The following is a 24,110-nucleotide window of genomic DNA, read 5'->3' as shown; positions in this document are numbered from 1 at the left end:
TCCATCGAAAATACAGCCCCCGCGGCCGGGATACGATCCCGCGACCTTCGGGTCAGCAGTCGAGTGCCATAACCACTATACCACCATGGCGGGGCCCCCTTCTAATACATCTCTTAGCAAGGGATGCGGGAAAACGGGCAGCGGGCATACATACAAGGTGGCCCAGCTTAGGCAGACTGTAAAAATACGCCGACACATTTTATGACGACGCGACCAAACGCATCTTGCTAACTGTTGCATGGAGTAGGTCACACTATTTTTTGTGTTATGCTTAATTGCTTAATTGGGTAAGGATAATGATATAACTTCTAAAGCAACGAACCTGGGCAAAAATTTAAATTACGAACTTGAAGATCGGTTGGCAAAACAACCAATTAGACAGTTTCTAACTTTGTATCTAATAGGTATTCGTGTTTTCCCCCTTACTTCAAGTGGCCGCGAAACACAGATAAATACCACGTGACACGCTCGCTTGCGCACCATGTTGCAGTGCTACCTAACGTTCCGCGTACAAACGACGTGCTTCCGTCGCGGTGGTTCATGACACGATAAGCAGACGCAGCGGTTATCGCTTGTGCGGCCGCAAGCAACGTTGCGCAGCCATCGTCGCTGTCCTGTCGCCTTTTGAGCCGCATGCTATTGAATTTTGCAGACGTAACGTAGGGAGCACTGCAATCACGTTGTATTGGGCATCTCACATTGTATTTTTTTTGGTATTTCGCGGGCATCTGCAGGAAGCAGAAAAGCACTAATATCTGATAGATAGAAAGTTAGACGGTCCAATAGGACTTCTAGCACAGCGATCTACAACTTTCTAAACGGAATCTTTCGCCAAGCTTTGTTGGTTTAGAAGTTAGTTAATCAATCTTGCTTAACTAGGAAATTAAGCAGAACTAAAGAAATAGTATGACTTACTCCATACAATAGTCAGCAAGATGCATTTCGTCACGCCGTCGAAAAGTGCATCCGCATATTTGTAAACCATAGCTAGAGTTAGCTGGGGCACCCGGTATATGCTCGTAGACGGGCTCTCAGAATTGCTGGCATCGAGGCTGCTCCTTTTTTAAACGCCGCTTAGTCTGCAAAGTTGTGCTTACTAATTTGAGTAAAAGCTGCAGATATACATGCATCCGAAGGTCAACTTTTTGTGGCGCTATTGAAAAAGGCGTTCTTTAAATGCCATTTACTTTCCCGTTTAAAATACATGCAGTAGACAATTTCTTAATTACTTACTAGGAAGATGTCGGCCGCTTGCGAAGCTCGCCAAGAAATAATTGCCCCGGAGGAGTTGACAGGGTAAGCCGATATGTCATAGGAACCTGCAATGTATGGTATAGAATTTGTTGTTCATTTTTCGCTACAAAAAGAAGCTTCACGTTCAGGCCCACCATATTCGCTTTGAAAAATTATCGGAATGATTTGCTAGATATATTTTGCAGGCATGCCTAGAAGGTTTTGTTCCTGGTTTTACTTTTATTCTCGCCAACTGCTACAATCTAAAGCGCTGAAATTACAAGTCACATTAGGCGGCCGTTTGAAGTCGTAACTTATATAAGAATTACTTTTTATACTAAATAATTGATTCGCTGAGTAGTAATTACCGTTATTCACTATGTAGCTGCAACGATTATATCAGTGAATTATGCTCGACAACTGATCGCGGCTAGTAGAAACACCGTGTAGATTCGTGTAAATTTAGGGCGCACCCCTAAATTGACAGCCAAAATTTGAGGGGAAAAATACTCTTAGAGCAAACATTATGAAACATTAACTACAACCTACACATTTCAAATAACGATGTACTTCAATCAATAACTTTGCAGTAATTAAGAGCAAGAATAACAGTGAACTTTAACGCCATTGGTGACGCCGAAGAGAAAAGCGGTGGGAATAACCGCATAGCAATATCTTGTTTGTACAGTGCGATGGAGGGGGGATGCAGAGTATAAGGGACAGAAGGATAGAGTACAACACTATCGAGGAGTCCAGAACACATGTGCGAAAACGAAACCACTTCGAAGCGTGCCGTCGTTCGCCCACGGCGTTGTCCGAAATTACCGCGCGATCGTATGTCCTGACAATCGGCAATACTTCTTTCGCGATTTTCAGAGCATGAACTGACCAGACGTAAGCATCAGTGGCAGTGATAACGAAGATGAGTTGCCAGGTGCGCGGCTTGCCTCCATGCATGAATACGCAAATTCATCCTCAAAAAGCATTCACTTTTGTGGTGGTCGGTGGTTACGCAGGATTACGATCACAGAGTCTGTACGCTTTTACGGGCTGAATATAAAGCGGACAGCATTCGTTTGTACCCTATAAGGCGTGTGAGATTATAATGCAGTGCAAGCAAACTATGCAGCGTTGTCATATTCCAGCGTTGGTCGGAGAAACCGGAGACAAACCGTAGAAAACACTGTAGGACAGGACGGATGCTTGTGATTTTTGTATAGTATTTGATTCACCACTGTTTTTACGCGCCTAAATGTCTTAACGGGTATGTCTGACAGTCTAATTCAAACAAAAGCTTTGATGACTTCGTAGGTACAACCAATGCACGACTCACTAAATACGAGTCGCTTATTCAGTGTCCACTTAGTTATTTCGTTGTACGTGCACGGTCCGGCGGAGATCGCAGCCGCAACAATAACCGTCATCATTAATACGATCGCGCCCTTTACTTTCAGGTCACAAATTTAACACGCGTATTATAGTGCGACTCAGTACTCCTAACAGCAAAGTAGTGAGCGTAGAACAACAAATGAAGGATAGAACACACAAGATAGCTGATAGATTCACTCTATCACACGCAAGATAGATTCACTCTAAAGGAAATGTCACCCTTGGGACTTACCTTTGTCACATAATAATCGTCGTCCGACCTTGCGTGCACGACCTTTCTTTAACGCTGCGGTAGACATACTTTCGCGTGTAAGCACTGTGTCACGCTGATCATGCCATTCGCAACCTCTGAATGTACCGGAACAGCTGCTTTAAGAAAGAAAGTGCAGGCGAGATTTATCTATTTATCTGAAATAGCTTCGGTCACCGAGGCATTCAAGAGAGTTGGCTACATATGAAATAAAAGTAAAGAGAAACAATAAAATGTATAGAGAATGGAACATGGCATGTCGGCGGATATTACCGGCAAACTGATCAACAATTCTTGTTTGGGCCAATACAGTTTAGCATCCGTGATTCATGATACATGCGCATTTTTAGACAGCAATAGCGCTCACCGAGGGTCACGCTGACTTCGACTTCCAGCTCGGGTCCCCACACAATCTTGCCCTGGCTGTCCCTACCGGCGGCACGCACGCTTATCTGGTAGTCTGTGCCTCCTTGCAGCGGCAGCGTCACGTTAAGCGCGTTCTCCTCCGGCGACCAGTCTTCCGTGAGCAGCGCTTCCACTGATCCTCGTGGCCCCCGACTCTCACTGACGTCCTCCCATTGCAAGTAGAACCCGATCGGGGCGCTGTTCCAGGCTGACGGACCGACTATGTTGAGCACGACGTTGCGCTGCTGGGCCGAGACCACGGACACTAAGCTGGGGACTTCCGGCACTGCGTGAAGGCCACGAGATACGCAGTGGAATGGCCGTTATGTGAGGATACCGACAACTGACATATGCTTCTATAATACGAGGTAAGGAACTCGACCTGCGTTCATCAAACGTTTGTACGCTATTCGCCTCGTGCGCCACCGATGGCAGCGCTGCGAATGGCGTTCCGGTGACGCAAATTCGCATTTTGTCGTCTGCTAAGCTCTGACTAGAAAAGCAGCATTTTCGCTATAGTTCGCTCGCGTCGCACGACGCTATTCTACTACTAGCTGTGTTTTCTTCTAGTGATATAGGTGGCTGCCAGCGTTACAGGAGGCTAAGAAACGTTTACGTTTAAAGTATATTCTATATACCCACAGCCATCGCGGGTAGAATCATGCCCCCTAGTTAGCAGCGTAACTCACTGGGCTGGATGGCGCTGAAATATCTTATGTGAAAGCGCGAACGTCTCGCGAAGAAAGTAAACCAGAGTCTACGCTGTTTTGGAAGCAAAGCGCGATCAATGTTAGTGCTTATTCACAAAAGTTAGCCTTGTGTAAACTGACTTGAGCTGAATTAACATTCACACTTCATTCCCAGTTGTAAAGTCGACCTGTGTACGCAAAACATTTGCCGACAAAATAGAGTTGATAAGTCCACCGACCAGCGGATTATTGCGGACAATTAACTAGCGTGGATTGGACGAGCTGTATGCACATTAAAACTTGTTACACGTACTATCGGCGCCGAATGAAACGCCAGCAGTGGTACGCGTGGTACATTTCGCACCCTTATCATTAGAGATAGGCTTATGCGGTTTGCCACTCGTGAGCCACGAAAAAACGGCAGGGGGCATTTCCCACCGCTGCCGCATCTCACGTCGGCTCCGCAAGTTTTCGGCGCTCACGCAGGTTCTTTAGGCCGTATCCAGATAATTTTCTCACGAGTGGGTAGAGCAAATTGTCAGAATCATTTCGACACCAGTGTTGTCCCGATACTCTCCTGGGGCGGCCCGGGAGAGCCTTCGGAAGTCTTGACCACGCCGTGCGCCGACCTAGGCCTACTCAAGCCTAGCTCGAGTGCGGCCTCCCGCTGCTTTATCGCCGCCCGTCTCCTGGCTGCCCACCACCATGGAGTACGTTGAAGGACAGGAAGTGTCTCTTGAAGAACTATCGGACGGTTCCTGGCAGTCACCAGGCCTTCGCGCCCAAGAGAAACGCCGCGCGGCCTTACGCCGCGCCGCTGCCGCGAAAACTACGCCCACCACCACGCCAGCCTCGCCGCCGCCACCTTCGCCACCATCGAAGCAGACCAGTGCTTCGCCATCTCGGCCCCGCCGTCGCGCGCCGATTCCTCGCCTCCCGGCCGACACCATTCACGTCGTCATTCGTCCTAAAACTTCCGTCGACCTTGATAAGCTTCAGCCAAGGCACTTATACTCCGCCTTACTTCAAACAGCGAACTTGCATGATCTCCCGCCCGCATTCCGTGACACGGTACGGATGCACCCGGTTAACAGTACTTTCACACTGAGCCTCACCGACTCGGCTCGCGCGCAAGCCTACCTCCGCATCACATCCCTCACGGTGTCCGGCACTACCTTCACTGTGCACCTTTACGCTCCGCCACCGGACGACGCCCTGCGAGGCATTCTATACCATGCATTTGACGACTTCACGGACGAAGCTATCCTCGAAGATCTCTAGGCTAGTAACCCTACTCTTTCTATCGTGGGAGGCCGCCGTATGGGCAAGACCCCTCACATTCTGGTCGCCCCCACCGAACCCAAGGTACCCCGGTGGATTCTCTACCATGGTGTCCACCTTCGTCTTCTTCCTTTCCACAACAAGGCAGAGGCTTGTTTCAATTGCCGCTCGACCGGCCACGGCACCGACGTGTGCCCCAAGCCACGACAGGATCGGTGCCACCATTGCGGCGCTACACATCCCCCGCCTCCCGAGGGCTCGCCGCCCACATTCACACCTTGCTGCATCGTGTGTAACGCGAATCACTCGACGCATAGCTCTAAATGCAAGCATCGCTATGCAGAGTGCCCCCAACGCCGGAAGACTCCCAAAGGCGAATCGCTCCTCGTCACAGCATCCCGCAGATGCTGCTCCGACCCCTAAGAATGCAATGGCACGCGGCACTGCGCCGCCACCGAAGTTGTCCCTTCCTCCCGCCAAGACGACTTCAGTTTTCCCATCCCTCACCGAGACGGCGCCCAAAGCAGCTTCTCAGCCCACCCGGCGCTCCCCTCGCCGCAGGTCGCCGCACTGCAGCAGGAAAACGCCTCTCTACGACAACAACTCGCCGCACAAGGTTCGTTGCTAGAGGCACAGAAGACTGAAATCACGTCCCTCCAAGCCCAGCTGAGCACGCTTGAACAGAAGCTCGAGGCAGCCCTCGACCGCTTATATACTCTTCCCTCATCCACCGCCTCCGCATCGGACATGGATACTCACCCCATCTACGGGTGCGTGGGCAAGCGCAAGAGGCACACCTACGCCTCTTAAGTCTCAACATCTTTCTGAGGAAATCCAAGCAGCCATCAAAACGGCCCAAGCGGATTTTTGAGAGGCGGCTAGATAGCCGCTTCACTCTATTCACCTGCCCCGCCACGGTGGTCTAGTGGTTATGGCGCTCGACAGCTGACCCGAAGGTCGCGGGATCGAATCCCGGCCGCGGCGGCTGCATTTTCGATGGAGGCGAAAATGTTTGAGGCCCGTGTACTTATATTTAGGTGCACTTTAAAGAACCCCAGGTGGTTGAAATTTCCGGAGCCCTCCACTACGGCGTCTCTTATAATCATATCGTGGTTTTGGGACGTTAAACCCCAGATATTAATATTATTATTATATTATCAACTCTATTCACCAGCTCCTAACGACGCAGCACGAGGCTCTAAACTCCTTGCGCACGGACCTTGCTGCTTTCCCCTGGATTATGTCCCTTCAATCACTTCAGGAGACAGTGGATACCCTGCACGCTTTCATGCTCAATAGCGTCCGAGCAAAGCCACCTGTTCACACCCGCGCTTCTAACACCGCCCCCGCTGCCCGACCGTCGCAATCGCAAGCCGAGGAGACGTGTTCTGCGAACGCTAATCATGGCTGACTGATCTACTGTAACTATTTGGCAGTGGAACGGCCGTGGCTTTCGCCCCAAGCGCAGCCATCTTCTCTTACACATCCAGCAACTTGACCCTCCAAATACACCTGACGTCCTCGTGCTCCAGGAAACACTGCTGTTTCCCTGTCGGGCTACATTGCCCACAATCAAGTGGCTCATCATCCCGCACCCCATTCCGTCACGGTCATCCTCACCTGGCGGACGCCCACGGTCAACCTGGTCGATTTACCCTCCCTACGGTCCACCACGTTTTTATCGAAATTCTACCTCAGAAACGCGAACATCCTCCTCTCTTTATACTGAATGTCTACAACCCCCCCCGCCCCCCCCCGGGTCACCGAACATTCATCTCTGCTCGCCCTACTCCGCGCCGCAGCTGTAAGAGCGGCTAAATCCCGTTTCCTGGTTCTCGGCGACTTCAACGTCAAACACCCGGACTGGGGCTACCCCAAGGTGAACGGCCCGGGCACGAGGCTGTGACAACTTGCGCATGATCTTCGCTTCACACTGCTCACTGACCCCACGCAACCTACGCGCGTCGGCAACAGTGTGTGCCGCGACACCACCCCAGATTTCAGCTACTGGCGTTGCGTCCGCGATGCACGCTGGTCCAACACGCATCAATCCCTGGGCAGCGACCGCTATGTCCTTACCATGCAAGTCTGCATGTCCCCGTGCAAGCTGCATCTACACGGTATCCGTCACACGGACTGGGACGCGTTTCGTGCGCGTCGCCAACACTTCGCCACTCCCGACATCGAGGACCTTTCGCAGTGGACTGACCAGCTGCTGGCGGACCTCGACGGTGTTACGGCCTCGATCCCCACTACGGCGAACCATCCGGCGATTGACTCCCGCCTTGCTCACCTGCAGGCCGCTCATACAAGCCTCACCAATCGGTGGAATAAGAAACGACACAACCGTCGTCTTCGTCGCCGAATAGCAGCCCTCGACCGGGAAATCGAAATGCACACCACTACCCTTGCCCGCCAGCAGTGGGAACAGCTGTGCTCAGGACTTTCCAATTAGCTGGGCTACAAGCAATCGTGGCATCTCCTACGCCATCTTCTCGACCCTACGTCCGCGAAGTCGGTCACCCGCAGCAACTGCAGCGCGTAATTTATGCCTATCCCGGCGACACATCATCGCTCATGGCAGACCTGGCTGCCAAATACATCCAACTCCTGCCCTCTCATGGTCTCACCCCCTCACCCCTCCTCTCGCGTCCTATTCCGGGTCCCCCAACCCCGAAGTAGACGCCGACATCACGGAAGCGGAGGTTCATGCGGCGCTTCACAAGCTCCGCACCACCTCTGCCCCTGGCCCACACCGAGTCCCCAACAAGCTCCTTCGCAATCTCGACGCCCCTTCGGTCACCGCACTTCTTTCCTCAATGACTGCTGGCGCTGCGTCGCTGCGCCAGCACGCTGCGTCGTGCTGGCGCCCCAGTCGTGGAAGCATGCGCGCGTAGCTTTCATTCCAAAACCAGGCAAGAAACTCACGATTGAGAATCTCTGGCCCGTCTCCCTTTCCTCGTGCGTCGGCAAGCTCATGGAACACGTCGTTCTTGCCCGCTTGCAAGCGCACGTTGATGCCCACAGCCTCCTTCGCCCCACTATGCTCGGTTTCCGCCCAGGCCCCTCAACGCAAGACGTTCTCTTGCAGCTTCACCACGAGCTGCTCAGCTCATCCACTTTCTTAGACACGAAGGAAGTTTTATTGCCACATAGTTACAAAACATGTATACACAGCAAGGATGGTGGGATAAAAGCTGCATATAGGCAGCTTGACTGGTCCCACCTCCCCATACAATAGCAGCAGCAACATGACAAATATTCCCACTTGTTGCAATATTAAAATAGAAATACACAAAGCAAAGTGATAAGCATCAGCAAGAAACACACATTTCAGCCTCGATCTTCATAAGGCGTTTGACCAGGTCTCTCATTCGGCTATCCTCACTGAACTTGGATCCCTCAACCGCGGCGCTCGAATCTTCAACTACATTCGCTCCTTCCTTACCGGTCGCTCTGCCGAACTCATCGTGGGAGACCTTCCGTTTCCCACGTACGCTCTCGGCTCTCGCGGTACATCTCAAGGCGCCATCTTGTCACCTTTTCTTTTTAACCTCGCCCTCCGCTCGCTTCCCGGAAAGCTCGACCGCATCCCTGGCCTAAAACACACCCTGTATGCGGACGACATTACATTTTGGGTCTCGTCAGGTTCCGATGCGCACATTCAGCACACTTTGCAACGCGCCACCGACGTTGTCATGGACCATGTGCACGCGGCTGGCCTCACCTGCTCAGTGGCCAAACCAGCCCTCCTCATACGGCCCCCCGACCGGCGCCGCCTCAAGACACCCCATACCACCATCATGGTTAACGCCAACTCTACCCCCGTTCCCGTTGTCTCGCATCTGTGCGTGCTGGGGTTGATCTTGCAATCCAACCGTCGCAACACTCACATCATCGACCAGCTCTCGCTTTCGGTTCAGCAGACTGCGCGCATGCTAGCTCGTGTTCGAGCGCGCCGCGAGGGTATGCGCGAACGCGATCTGCTCCGCCTAATTGACGCCTTCGTCATTTCCCGCCTCACCTACGGCCTGCCTTACATTCATCTTCTTAAATCCGAACGCGACAAGATCGACGTGCTCATCCGTCGTGCATACAAAACTGCCCTCGGTCTTCCCCCCAACGCGTCAACGGAACGCCTCCTCCGCCTGGGGATACACACTACCATCGACGAGTTGGTTGAAGCACACTGTGCCGCTCAAGTGCAACGCCTTTGTCGTTCACGGACTGGTCGCTGGATCCTCTTTTCCATCGGCCATGATACCTCCTCTCATCCGCCGGACCTGGTCTCACTACCGCACGCCCTTCGGGCGGTCTTCTACATCAAGCCACTACCCAAGAACATGCTCGCGGGCCACCATGACGCCCGCCGTCAAGCCCGCGTGGCCATACTTCGTAACAAGTACGCCAACCACCCAGCCGTCGTTTGCGTGGACGCGGCTCGTTACAGCTCGCCCGGCGACGCCTTGCCGTCGTCTCTGCCTCGCCCTCCTCGCCGGTGCCCGCGAAGTCGACAGTCATAGCCGGCACCGTGCGCACAACCTACGCCGTCGAGGCGGAGGAGGCGGCCATTGCCTTGGCTGCCGTGTCTACCGAAGCTAGTGGAGTACTCAGCGATTCTAAGCCCGCCATCTCGAACTTTGCCCGAGGCCTTGCCTCGCCTATCACCCTGCGGCTCCTTCGCCCGCTCTTGCTGAGGGACGAACCGCGCCACATTGAACTGGTCTGGGTCCCCGCCCACTATGGTCACCCCGGCAAGGAGTCGGCCCACCAACACGCTGGAGGATTCGTCAACCGAGCGGTGGGCTCCTCAGAGTCGGACGCCCTAGTGCCGGAGCCCCTGGTAACCTACCATCACATCGCCCAGCACTATCGCCTTTAACGGTACGACTACCCACCCCCTCACGACAGTCTTCCCAAGAGGTCCCAGATCGCCCGGTGCCGACTGCAGACTCGTACTTTTCCGTGCCCCCTTGTGTACTCCTACATCCACCTGGGCGTCATCGATTCACGCTGCGGCCTATGTGGAGGCGTTGGCTTTCTCAACCACGTCCTCTGGGCCTGCCCGGAGGATCTCCCGCCTACCGACCTCGTCTCGCCACCCTACACCGAGGAGGAATGGGAGGCCCTAATCTTCAGCACAGACCGAGAAGTCCAGACACGGATCCTGGCACGAGCTGAAGACATCGTTGAAAAGCACGGCCTGGCAGTTGTCACTCACTCGTGAGCCACATTCATGCTTTCAATCGTACAGTGCTGCCTAATTGGGTGTGCGTGGCTGACAGTGGTGATGACAGGACGGCGCGCACTATACAGTTCCGAATACTTGAGCAACGCGCTCCGCTGTTCGCAGTTTCATTTGAACTGGATAGTACAGCTTGGTAAACAGTAGGAAAAATCGGCGAAAGGGGCCCAGGAAGAGGAAAAAGTGCGCTCGTTCTCAGCATTCTTTCGGCCCCTTTGACTGATTATTGATATTCTTCACTGCGCTGTAGCAGGATTTAATATTTTAAGGCGAAATCCCTCGATTCCTCATCGAACTTGACAATTGACCGCCGGCGTCCCGCGTTGGCAGCGTCAACACGAGTGCAGCAAAAAAATAATCATCATGCAATTTCGTCACTGTATGACGTCATCATGACGTCGCAGGTCGCAAAATTTTGTGGCTTCATATCATATTGACGACTCGCGCCTGGTCTTTAAGGATCTGAGACGTATTGCGTTAGAAGTACTCGGGTGCAGGCGCTATTCCAAATTGTAGTCGGCGAAAATGGGTTGGGAACTTTGTGTACTCTTGCTGCTCGAAGGAAAGCTTTCCTCGTTGAAAACTCGAGGCGGCGTCCAGCTTCGAAATAATGGTAGCCTCACCCAGCATTCCGAGGCAATAATCGACTGTCGGCAAGATGTAACGCGCACGGAGGATCACCTTGTTGAGACGCGTCGAGTCGATGCAGAGCCTAACTTGCCAGACTCCTTGGGTCCGAGAACCAATTCGGAACTTCACTCAGTTGGTGTGTCGACGCGGCGTATTACTCCGTCACCTTCATATATATCTAATTCTATTTTTTACCACACCGTGCAGATGTAGAGGGAGACGGCGAGCGACGCTCCCTCTATTATATACTCATCTGGAAGCGCGCCGAGCTCACGCAACAGGCTAGGGTATAGGCGCAGATTGTTGCCGGCTTCTTGTTCGTAAACGACATCCAAGAACTCGTTTACGCCCAGGGCTTGAAGAGCCGAACAACTAAGGAGCGGTACCGCCTTGGCGGCGCGAACATAAAGCAGCTGTTTGATAGATCGCCCCGTCCAGGATAAAGTCGCGCTCCATGTACACCAAACAGAGATGGAGTAGTTTCCGGATCCTTTAAGCTCTCTTTCTGGTGGTCGTAACCTTGTGGACACACCAGGGAATGAGCTGGGGACCACAGAAATATTGGCACCTAAGTCGACCTTTTCAGCCACAGTACTAAGTTCGATGGAAATGGCACAGGGCTTATATTGCTGCTTGCCGACGATTACTTTCTTCTTTCGACCAACAACTTTAATGTGATCGCCTCTGCGAGAGCACTTGCAAACTGCGCGACGAGCTAGAGAGTCAGAACGTGGATGTGAGGCGTGACTAGAAAAGCTGTAGGTATTGTTTTGCATTTTCGATGATCCTTCCTTTTGTCGATAATTGGTGGGGTGTTACGTCCCAAAACCACGATATGATTATGAGGGACGCCGTAGGAGAGGGCGGCTCAGGAAATTCCGACCATATGGTCTTCTTTAACGCGCACCTAAATCTTGTATACGGGCCCCTAGCATTTTCACCTTCATAGAAAATGCGTCCACGGCAGCCGGGATTCAATCCCGCGCCCTTCGGGTCAGTAATCGAGCACCATAACACTAGACTACCACGGCGGGTTCTTCCTTTGGTCGACGAACACGCGCGGCGTCAACGACCAGCTGATGTCCATCTTCCCGCAAACGTTGTTGGCGTTCCCACTCGGCGTCTTCATCTTGGGGAGAATAAGTAAGCGCTTCTTCTATCTTTGTTTAACGTGGGGTTGCGGCAAAGCTGCTTCGGTAACTTCCGATTGTGCAAACCAACAATGAAACGGTCCCGATCAGGCATTTCTTCTACCTCACCTGAGCTGTAGTTGCAGCATTTCACCATAGTACGCATAGCGGCGAAAAAAACGTCTGCTGACTCACCGGGCTCTTGAATGCGGTGATGCAAACGCGCAGGCTCATAAAGTTCATGACTCATGCTTGACGGTCCATGGAGTAGAACATGGATCGCACATGCACCCGCTGTTCCGCACAACATGATCCCTTGGCGTAGGAGTAATCTTCATATTGCAGAAGCCATGTAAGCCAGGACCCGAGATTTTGAAAGCCAAACGGGGGCGGTGGGCGCAGCTGCGCGAGTCCTGCCGAGTGTGGCGGAGCGGCTGCGTTGGACTAGTAGGCTAGGTTACCGTGGTTGAAGTCGTGTTAGCCTTAGCCGTTCATGGCTTGGCGCTGGGACCGACGCTTTAGCACACGCGACACTTGAGCGCTGTCGAATTCGAATAGCGACGCTGCCTAGCCGGTATCATGATCAACCGCATCCCACTTCTGACACCACGTAGAGAGTGATATACACCGGACGACGGTAGCCAGTTGAATTACCTTCGGAGCCCCCTCCGGTTTATTCCTTTACGTGGGAAATGTGTGCCCACGATGTGCTGAATCGCATTCAGTAGAAACCTGCCGCGAAGCTGTGTCAAAGTGCCCAAACTTCCATGGTCCTCATGAGGTTTCATCGAAGGGTTGCCCGCGAGTGCGGAATGAGTGCGCGGTACTTAAACTTATGGTACTGAACGATTCAGCACACAGAGAGGGTGCAAACCATGTACTTCATAATTGTCATGTATTAATTTCGCTGTATATCTTTGCTTTTGTTAACTACTCTGCTAGATATGAGAACCAGAAATGTTTAGTAGAACTGTAGCACTAGAGATGTTTAGATACATGGTAAGTTGTTTTTTGGTTGTCAATAATTGGGGCAAGGATCTTTGTCAAGCTGCTAGATAGCAGCTTTTAAATGCGAAGCATTTCTTAGCGAACCACATGCACTATGGCCGTTTCTATCTATCTATCTATCTATCTATCTATCTATCTATCTATCTATCTATCTATCTATCTATCTATCTATCTATCTATCTATCTATCTATCTATCTATCTATCTATCTATCTATCTATCTATCTATCTATCTATCTAGCCGCCTACGTCTGGGCGCTCTCCTGGTCGTCTCAATAACTTGTAATATTCCAAAATTGGCGTAGCAGGGGATCAGTGCAAAGGATCAGTTTATGACGAACACGATTCACTGGTCATGACATGAATAAGGCAAAATACCTGTCGCGTACGTCATGAAACCCTTTCTCTCAGCCACGTGTGGCACATACCCGCGTACCAGAAATCATGTTATGCGGGTATGTACCACAGGTGATACACAGTCTCAACCAACACAGTAACTGCGAACACACACGCACAGTGGCACGCAAGGAAATTATTAATAATAATAATTGGGAGGGTTTATGTCCCAAAACCACGATATGATCATGATAGACGCTGTAGCGAAGGGCTCCGGCAATTGTAACCATCTTGTATTCTTAAACGTGCACCGAGATCCCACAGTACACGGGAATCTAGCATTTTGCCTCCATCAAAATTCGACCGCCGCAGCCGAGATCGAACCTGCGACCTTCAGGTCAGCAGCCGAGCACCGTAACCGCTACACCCCCGCGGCAGACGCATGGAAAGTGAAGAAGCTGAGTGCACAACAACCCTGGGCGACGCTCAACTACCATCCACTCGTCCACGTGGATTACGCAGAATCCGGGGTCAATGCATCCTACAATAAATCTGCCGAGAGAACCAGGCCTCTCGTCATTACCGGTGACTTCAACATTGATTTATCAAGACCCAACAATGCCTGGTCCTTATACTGCGTGAAAGACGGCTTGGATGTGGACAGGGCTGCCATGTCCAGGACAGGAGGCATCATAGATTATTTCATCGTACGAGGCATCCAGGATTTCCACCAGTTGTACTATATGTCGCAATTCACTACACTTAGACCCCTCGTAGCCGCGATCACGAACGGATCCCATTAACAAGTCCGGTCCAGCTGCTGGTGTTCACTGATCACGGTGATGATGACCTTGTTCAAGAACTGCCAAGAATCCCTCCTACACATCCCAACTGCAACTGAGTCACAGTTGCAACAACTGCAACTGTGACTGTAACGCCCGTGCAGTGCGCCGGGGCGTGCCTCTGGGCTGTGTATATATCTAGGGAAACTTTCCTGAATGAAGCTTAGTTGCGAGTAACGCCTGTCCATTGCATCTGTGTTCCTTCTTTCTCTTGTTCGGATTCGCGCTATCCAGTATTGAAGAATATAAGCGCTACATATAAGCTTACCGCGTCTGGTGTTGGTAACACCCATGTTGCTGTTGGCATCGTTACGCAACTGTAAACAACTGGTTATATAATACATATGCGACTCTTCAACATATCAGTGTACGTACACCACTTCCACATTTCTCTAACGTCATTGTGTAACGTTTCGCTCAATGTGAAAAATTACGCCACAGTCACCATCCCGCGCATGCTTCGCATAACATCGATTCCCACAGTACGTGGGATCTGCCCAATTTTTTGTTCTTGTCCTCGTGTTCATTATCTTCCTGCAATGAATGCCAAACACAATTGATTGATTGATTGATTGATTGATTGATTGAATGATTGATTGATTGATTGATTGTTGGATTGGTACTCCCAGGCGACGACGGTAGCGTCACAGAAGAGCATCACAAAAAGTCGCATCTGCTGATAGAGATACGCCATCTTACGTCAAAGCAACTGGCCATCTAACTAACGCCAAGCTCTGAGAAGACGCACACAGCGAAAAAAAAAAAAGCAGGCACAGCACTCGCCAATCCTGAAGAGTGGCCCTCGACTCCACGAGCGCAACCTGCTTCAGAGTCACATCGAATCCCGCTGACCTCAATGAGCTCCCGATCCCCTGAGGCGACGATGACTGAAGATCGCCAAGTCATAATCAAGTTCCAGTCGCTTATGAGCGTAATGCGCATTCTCCTGAGCAACATGAAGATCTTGTATGCGCAGAGCGCGCTGCAGATCCTGGACACCTTCGATTCGGTGCTTGAAGCTCTAGGGTAAAACCATCGCCCACGAGATGTGATCGTTGCCCGAGAGGAAATCAAGAATACATCTCTCTTTCAGTGGAACGCCAGAGGGCTTATGTCGCGCACGTATTCACGAACCACTTCTCCATTGTGGTGGGTTGCGAGCCCAACCTGTCACCTCTCATCAGACTGTCCGGATATGAATGAATGAAAAAGGGAATTTTAAGGGCTCGTTTCCTTGTTTCATTGATTCATTCATATTGTTATGTGCCGCTTACCTAGAAGACGAACAGGAGGAGGACGTGTTCGTTGCTGCTTTCGCCATCTTGGTTGTCACCCCTATCTCTGTGATTGTGTCAATACTGTAAATACAGCCTTCTGTCGTCTCCCCGTAACATCTTTGGTGGAGGCGCGGGGTACATCCGAAGCACACCACGGAACTTCGCAGCGGGCGTCTTCTTGGGCAATCCACCATGTCGACAGGCAGGCCCGTTGATCCTGGCCCCACTACGCTAACTGAACCCAGCCACGTCGTTGTGACCCATCTCCGAGACCTTGGTACCTTCTGCGGAACTGACGACGTGCACGTCGAAAAGTGGCTGGCCGACTACGAGCGCGCCAGCAAGACCAGCCGGTGGGATCCCACTTTGATGCTGGCAAACGTCAGTTACTACCTCAGGGGAACGGCCAGTGTGTGGTTCGACACGCACGAGGAGGTGCTGACCAGCTGGGATTTGTGCAAACAAAAAATGAAAGACCTTTTCGGAAAGCCTATTGCACGACAACGCGCCGCCCAGAAAGAACTTTCGTGCCGTGCACAAACCTCGACGGAGCCGTACATGGTGTACATCCAAGATGCCCTAGCCTTGTGCCGGCAAGTTCACGACCAAATGCCCGAAGCTGACAAAGTCAGCCACATTCTCAAAGGCATCGCCGATGACGCTTTTCACTTACTAGAATACAAGGACTGCTCCACCATGGACGACATCATCAGGGAGTGCCGACGCTTTGAAGAAGCGAAGAGTCGTCGAGTCACGCAGAATTTTGTTCGACTCCCTAACACCGCCGCCACGTCGTCGTGCGAAGGCACCCAGCTCCAGCCGCCGCCCAGTACCGAAAACTTCCTGCGCCTTGTGCGGCGAGAGATCGAGGCAGCATTCCCATCCGCACCGCAGGCCCGTTCTTACGAAGAAACCCGCCCGACAGTATCGTTGATCCAGGCCGTCGTGCGCGAAGAACTGGCAGACGCAGGCATCCAGCCCATATGTGCCCTCAGTCGTCCCGCGGTCAGCACTGTTCCATCCTACCGCCCACAACCGACCTATTCCAGGTTCCGTGATCCGAACGAGTGGCGCACACGAGATGACAGGCCTATCTGCTTCAACTGCAACGGGGTAGGCCACATTTCTCGCCATTGTCGCCATCGTAGGCCATCGTCTCCTCGTGCAGCGTACCGTCCAGAGGACACTCGATCCTCACCTTTTTACGCCCGCGAGGACCCTACCCACCTTAACGCCCGAACCTCGGCCCCAGGTTACGACCGCTTGCCGTCCCCGCGGAACCAGCGACGTTCTCGGTCACCTTTGCCCCGTCGCTCACCTTCGCCGTATCCTCGCCGTCCCTCCTCGGAAAACTGACCAGTGCAGCTCCCGGAGGTGATGCTGCATTGGCCTACCGACCCGGAAATCCTCTGTTGACCCTGGCTATCCGACAAAACCTTTTGGACGTAGAAGTCGATGGCGTACCGGTTTCGGCGCTCATCGACACTGGCGCCCAATTATCAGTAATGAGCGCTCACCTTTCTCGCCGTCTCTGCAAGGTTCTTACGCCCGCTTCATCACCTGTTGTTCGTGTAGCCGATGGCGGTACACCTCGTGTTCTTGGAATGTGTACTGCGCGTGTGAGCTTCGATGACCACAAGACCTCAGTTCTCTTTGCTGTTCTGGACGAGTGTCCCCATGACCTCATTCTCGGCCACGACTTTCTGAGCACGCATTCTGCCCTTATCGACTGTTCTTCTGGCCTTTTACAGTTAGAGCTTCCTGCTATGCCTGATCACACCATCGCGTCGCCACCATGTTTATGTGCTGTCCAGTTAGTTCGCTTGCGCCTAGGTACAGCTACTTACGTCTCGTTTACCCCAGACCCTCCTGTACGTGATGGCGACTACCTGATTACCCCTTCCTTGGACGTTCTCCTGGCGCGCCGTGTAGCTCTGCCTCACTCCCTTGTGACTGTTTCTGCGAACCGAGCATGCCTACCTGTCCTCAACTTTGGACGTTGCACACAGTTGCTTCCCGAAGGTATCACGCTGGCCACTATATCGTCTTTAGACTCACACAACCCTGTGGCCCTGACCATTGATACTCCACAACTGGCTTCAGGAAGCCCGGCTGCTAGTGCAACACTTGATGACCCGCTCGACGACATGATTGCCCCGGACCTTTCCCCTTCTCAAAGCAAAGAACCCCGCCTTTTGTTGGCGTCATACCGCGACGTTTTCGATTTCGCTTCGCCGCAGCTTGGCCAAACATCTCTGGTCACCCACTGTATTGATACCGGGGACGCAAGACCCATTCATCGCCGTCCTTACCGCGTTTCTGCTACCGAGCGCGGCGTCATTCAAACGGAAGCCGACAAGATGCTCGCTAAGGACATCATCGAGCCATCTTCGAGTCCTTGGCCATCCTCTGTGGTTCTTGTAAAGAAGAAAGACAATACCTGTTGGTTCTGCGTCGACTATCGCCACCTTAACGAGAACACCAAGAAAGACGTCTACCCTTTGCCGCGAATAGACGACGCCCTTGATTCTCTTCATGGCGCACGGTACTTTTCTTCCATAGACCTTCGCTCAGGCTATTGGCAAATTGCTGTCGATGAAAATGATAGGGAGAAGACGGCCTTTATTACACCGGATGGGCTCTACCAGTTTAAAGTCATGCCCTTTGCGCTGTGCAACGCGTCCGCAACATTTGAGCGCATGATGGACTCCCTACTTCGGGGTTCCAAATGGTCCACATGCCTTTGTTACCTGGACGATGTCGTCGTTTTCTCACCTACCTTCTCAAGCCACTTACAGCGCTCGTCGGCTATTTTGCAAGTCTTTCGCACAGCAGGTCTTCAGCTGAACTCTTCAAAATGCCGCTGTGGCCGCCGCGAGATCACCGTGCTTGGCCATCTTGTTGACGCTGCGGGTATACGGCCTGACCCTGCAAAAATACGCGCCGTTATGAACTTCCCCACTCCACGTGCTTCCAAGGACGTTCGCTCATCTTTTTGGCCTATGCTCGTATTTTCGCCGCTTTGTTAAAGATTTTGCAGCGATTGCGCAGCCCCTCACATGCCTTCTTAAAAAGAAGTTTGCGTATAACACGTCCCAGCACGAGACGGCTGGTTATTCGCCTTTCTTTCTCTTATTCGGCCGACATCCAGTGTTTCCTTTGGACACGATGATGCCGCCTTCCATGTACCCACCTACTGAGTACGCTCAAGAAGCTATTGCCCGCGCCGACCATGCACGTCAAGTTGCGCGCGTTCGGTTAACCGAATCGCAAGCGGGCCAAAAATCTCGCTACGATCGCCGTCACAGAAGCGCCCACTTTCTTCCCGGATCTCTTGTCCTCCTTTGGTCTCCAGCACGACGTGTTGGGCTTTCTGAAAAGCTCATCTTCCCGTACACCGGACCATACCGTGTATGTCGCCAAGTGACCGACGTGACGTATGAAATCGAGCCATCGTCTTCGTCCTCGTCGACTCGGCCCCGCACCGACATTGTTCACGTTGTCCGTCTGAAGCCCTATCACCTACCGGAACCCACCGACGCGTGTGTATAGTGACCATCCTCGCGACCGTCTTTGCCTGGGCGCCCCGAGTCGGTGCTTTCACCGCCGGCGGGTAATGTTATGTGCCGCTTACCTAGAAGACGAAGAGGAGGAGGACGTGTTCGTTGCTACTTTTGCCATCTTGGTTGTCACCCCTATCTCTGTGATTGTGTCAATACTGTAAATACAGCCTTCTTCTGTCGTCTCCCCGTAACAATATCGAGGGTCTCGTTCGGGCAGATATGATGCCTTCAGGTAGTATGCGAGGGCTTATTGGTCAGCTGTCCACTCGTAAAAGAAAGATCACGAGCTACGTGACTCTACCTGGTTAAAGAGTGTTCCACACACGTCGTCAATGGTACGAGCGGTGCTGACTAACACTGCCAAGTTTGCATGCACATAAATACCCGATAAAGTGGATGAGGGGACGACCGCCACCGTAGCTCAATTGGTAGAGCATTCGGGCGTTATCCGAAGGTGGCAGCTTCGGTCCTTGCCGGCGGCAAGTTACCTTTTCGTCCGCTTTACGTTCTTCACGTCTATATCATAATTACAACACACTTAAAACAGTGCAATCAACGTCCCCTATACCTTCCTTGGCTCATTATCTGTTGGTTTCCATTAAGGTTGCGCGGATATGAATGCTTTATCTCCCCCACCCACGGAGAGTGCAGCAAGGTTATTGTGCTCATACGCCGCGACTTATGTTCATCGCCCAGTGTCACCTGACGAAGAAAACCAATATGTTTGACTAACAGTGAAGAAAAACAAGATCACGCTCACAATTGTTCGAACCTACTTATCTCGTTCAGATCGCAAGCGCTTGCGCGGAAATTTGACATCGACTCCCCAACAGTGGGTGATAACTGGGTACTTCAATGCCCAACATTACTTATGGGGAAGCTCCGAGGTCAACATGAGGTAGTCAGTAGGTGTCCTTTGCCTCTGAATGCGGACTTTTCCTCTCGAATGATGATCGCACGTGCACCTGCTCTTCCGCACAACATAGTCCCGTGGCGTACAGTGCTTATCTGCGGGGCTCAGCGTACCGTAGTTGCGAGGACCTTAATTTCGCTTCACGTTCGTTCGCCTGGACAGTGCACTGGTTTTCGGATTTGGATACGCGGGGTAGTGGCCACATTCCAGCTTACCTGAAGTTTGCAGGTTTGACTAGTTCCAAATCTTCCAGAGCCGTCCAATGCACCGGTTGCCAAAAATACAAGTTAATCAAGGAACAGTGTTGTGACGGCTCGCCCTGCAACCTATAGGACGCAATGAACACTGCCCTACAAACTACGACGTATTCGAAGAGTTCCGCACGCATCAATTTTGATATTGAACTCGATAAGCTTCGAGCAATTCGTCGTCCTGCGGAACGAAGAAGTAAACGCACAAAGCACAATAACGATTTGAGATATGCTATAAGTACACAAAAAGAAAGTACAGCGCCACATGAACAAGCTGGCTTCGCGAAGATGGCTGTCTTTTTGCAAGTCCCTGAGTGGATTCGCGAAAGCCTTGGTCACTTATACGCAGAACTGTTGATGGCCTTCGCACAACCTTTGGTAAGCGCGACCCGTTTAAATCTCCGAAACTTTATCTACAATATATAGAGGTTGACGTCACATAATCTTTCTGCAGAAGAAATGCAAGGGAGGCTAATTCCGCAGGAACGGGCATAGTGGTGCCCTACTACACTCTATCCTCATGTGATGGCCGCATGGAGTCTTCATTTTCTATGGAAGAGCTAAACAATGCGCTGGCTTTGTGCAGGCATTCTTCAGCGCCTGGTCCTGGCGGGATTACCTACCGCGCTCTGTGCCATCCAGGAGATGAAGCTTGGAAGACATTCCTGCTGCTTTTCAGCGAATCCCAGCAGACTGGTACGGTTATATTGGACTGGAAGTCGCCCGATTTCACTTCTCAAAGCTGACAAGTCGCCTTTGGACATTTTCTCCTACCGCCCTATCGCGCTTGCAAGATGTGTGAGAAGAATAATGGAAAGAATGATTCCAACACGTCTGGAATGGTACTTAGAATTCTACGAAATCTACCCAGAGGCTATGGCCGGGTTCACACGCTGCCGATCGTCAAAAGACAAAGTAGTTGACTTGGTGACATACGTAGTACGCCTGAACGCCTGTAAACGATTATCTGCAGCTCTGTTTCTATAGGTTAAAGGGACGTACGACAACGTCACTCACGAAACCATCCTCAGCGCATTAGAAGCAGTAGGGCTTGGCGGCAAGATCTGTATGTGGGTTCGCAGCTACTAAAAGAAGAGATCATTGCACGCCCAGACAGAGAATGGTCAGACATCCGTGTATTACGATAGTAGAGGAGTCCCTCGAGGCGGACTGCAAAGCCCGGCGTTGTTCACCCTCATTGGACTAGTCGACAACCAGCGAAGCAGCGTACGACCTTCTATTTACGCTGACGACATCTGTACACAGACCACGTCAGGTGTGACACGGCTTCGATTTCCCGGTTGACTTCAGAAGGCAGCCACAGTGACATCGCGCTATCTATGCAAAAAATGACTTGAGATCGTATGTCGAAAATGTACAGTCTTGGCATTTACCAGAAAGCCAATGTCCGCTTACGGCATATCAATTAACGGGTAATTTGTGTCATCGAGGAGGAGTCGCAGTTTTTTGGGAGCCATAATCGACAGAGACATGTCTTGGGCTCCACACGCATGCTACGCGAAAAAGCAGCGGACTGCTGTCTGCCACTTGTTTATGCTCCTTGCAGGAAAAACTTGGGGAGCGCCCATAGTCTACGTTACAGCTGTACAGGATGTTGTTCATTGGGCTCCTGCGGTACAGCCTACCTGCAATACGCAAAACCTGCAGAACTAATCTGCGTACGATCGAAAGCATCCAAGCCCAGGTTTGGCTTATCACGCTGCGATTAAACACCTGAAACCATTGCCATTTCGCAGGACTTCACGACGCACCTCACCGTTGAGACGATGCGCACTTACCTCAGATAATATGCCAGGAGCCCTTCCCACCACCTTGCGAGCCTTGCTGCTGATAGACAAATGTTACAAGATAGGACATGTAAAAGGTGTCTGTACCAACAATGTTGTGTGCCCGCGGTGTGCTGAACCCCATTCAGAAGACGTCTGCCAGGCAACTGTGTTAAAGTGCCCCAAGTGCCATGGTGCTCACGAAGCGTCATCTAAGGATTGCCCACGAGTGCGGAACGAGCGTGCGGTACTCAAACGTATGGTGCGCGACAATTCAACACACAGAGAGGCTGCTGCTACTGTCAGGCGACGACGGCATCGTCACAGATCACGAAACGTCGCATCTGCCGATAGAGACTCGCCATCTACCGTCAAAGCAACTGGCCACCGATCGCCAAACTTTGCAAAGACGGGTACAACAAAAACAAAGGCAGGGTCAACACTCGCACCTGGTGAAGAGTGGCCCTCACTTTCACGAGCGCAACCTGATTCAGAGTCACATCGGATCCCGCCACCCTCGATGTCTTCACGAGCCAATGATGCAAAGACGACTGAAGACGACAAGTCATAGTCATGTTGCAGTCACTTATGAGCGCAATGCGTCTTCTTTTGAGCAACATTAAGACTCCGTCTGCGCAGAGCGCGCTGCAGGTGCTGGACACTTTGAGTCCGGTGCTTGCAGCTCTAGGGTAAAACCATGGCCCGCGAGATGCTATCGTTCCGTGCGGAGGTCAAGAATTCATCCGTCTTTCAGTGGAACGCAAGAGGGCTTAAGCCTCGCATGTCCGACTTTAGACAGTATGTATTCACCAACAAGTTCCCCATCGTTGTGATTTGCGAGCCCAACCTGTCAGCTCCTATAAGACTATCCGGATATGAATGCTTTATGTCCTCCACCCACGGAGAATGCAGCAAGGTTATTATGTTTATACGCCGCGATTTGACTTACGTTCATCACCCAGTACCACCTGACGAAGAAAACCAATACGTTTGTCTAACAGTGAAGAAGAACAAGATCACGTTCACAATTCTTGGAGCCTACATATCTCCATCAGCTCGTCTAGATTACGAGCGCTTATGCGGAATTTTGAGATCGACTCCCCAGCCGTGGGTGATAACTGGCGACTTCAATGCCCACCATTACTTATGGGGAAGCACCAAGGTGAACACTAGAGGGAGACAATTGGTGTCCCTTGCCTCTGAATACGAACTTTGCCTCTCGAATGATGGAAGTCCTACTTATCTGCGTGCACCAGCGTACAGTAGTTGCCTGGACCTTACTTTCGTTTCACGTTCGTTCGCCAGAAGAGTTCACTGGTTTTCGGATTTGGAAACGCGGGGTAGCGACCACATCCCAACATATCTGAAGATTGAAGGTCTGACTAGCTCCAAGTGCTCCAGAGCCATCACGTGCACCGACTGGCCAAATTACAAGTCAATCTTGGAGGACTGTTGTGACGGCTCACCCTTCAACCTAGTGGACGCAATGAAGAGTGCACTACAGACTACCACGCGCTCGTTTTCGATGACTTCAGCGCGCACCGATTTTGACATTGAACTCGAGAAGCTTCGAGCAATTCGCCGCCGTGCGGAACGAAGATATAGACGCACAAAGTCAAAATATGATTTGAGATTGGCTAGACGCACACAAAAGAAGATACAGCGTCACATGAACAAGCTGGCTTCGCGCCGATGGGTATCTTTTTGTGAGTCTCTGGATCCACGAAAGCCTTTGTCGCTTATATGGCGAACTGTTCGTGGTCTGCATACAACCCTTGGTCAGCGCCACCCGTTTAAATCTGTGGCACTACATCTACAGTGTACGGAGTTGGACGTCGCAGAATCTTTCTGTAGAAGGATTGCCGGCGAGGCAAATCCCGCA

At 51.7% G+C, this 24,110-nt stretch overlaps 1 protein-coding gene across 1 annotated transcript in view; it reads right to left on the bottom strand.

The window, feature by feature from the left end:
- Positions 1 to 24,110, bottom strand: part of LOC119392307 (uncharacterized) — a 120,165-nt gene that overhangs the window by 62,398 nt on the left and 33,657 nt on the right. The window contains exons 4-5 of the mRNA XM_037659677.2: positions 3,240 to 3,563; positions 1,234 to 1,319 (exon numbers count right to left, since the gene is read on the bottom strand). Of these exons, the coding sequence (XP_037515605.2) occupies positions 1,234 to 1,319; positions 3,240 to 3,563 (410 nt within the window). The remainder of the gene's footprint in view (positions 1 to 1,233; positions 1,320 to 3,239; positions 3,564 to 24,110) is intronic.

The sequence above is a fragment of the Rhipicephalus sanguineus genome, chromosome 1 (genome assembly GCF_013339695.2).
Source record: "Rhipicephalus sanguineus isolate Rsan-2018 chromosome 1, BIME_Rsan_1.4, whole genome shotgun sequence".
Lineage (NCBI taxonomy): Eukaryota > Metazoa > Arthropoda > Arachnida > Ixodida > Ixodidae > Rhipicephalus > Rhipicephalus sanguineus.
Note: the sequence above shows the minus strand (reverse complement) of the source record. Positions and strands in the feature narration are given on the sequence as shown.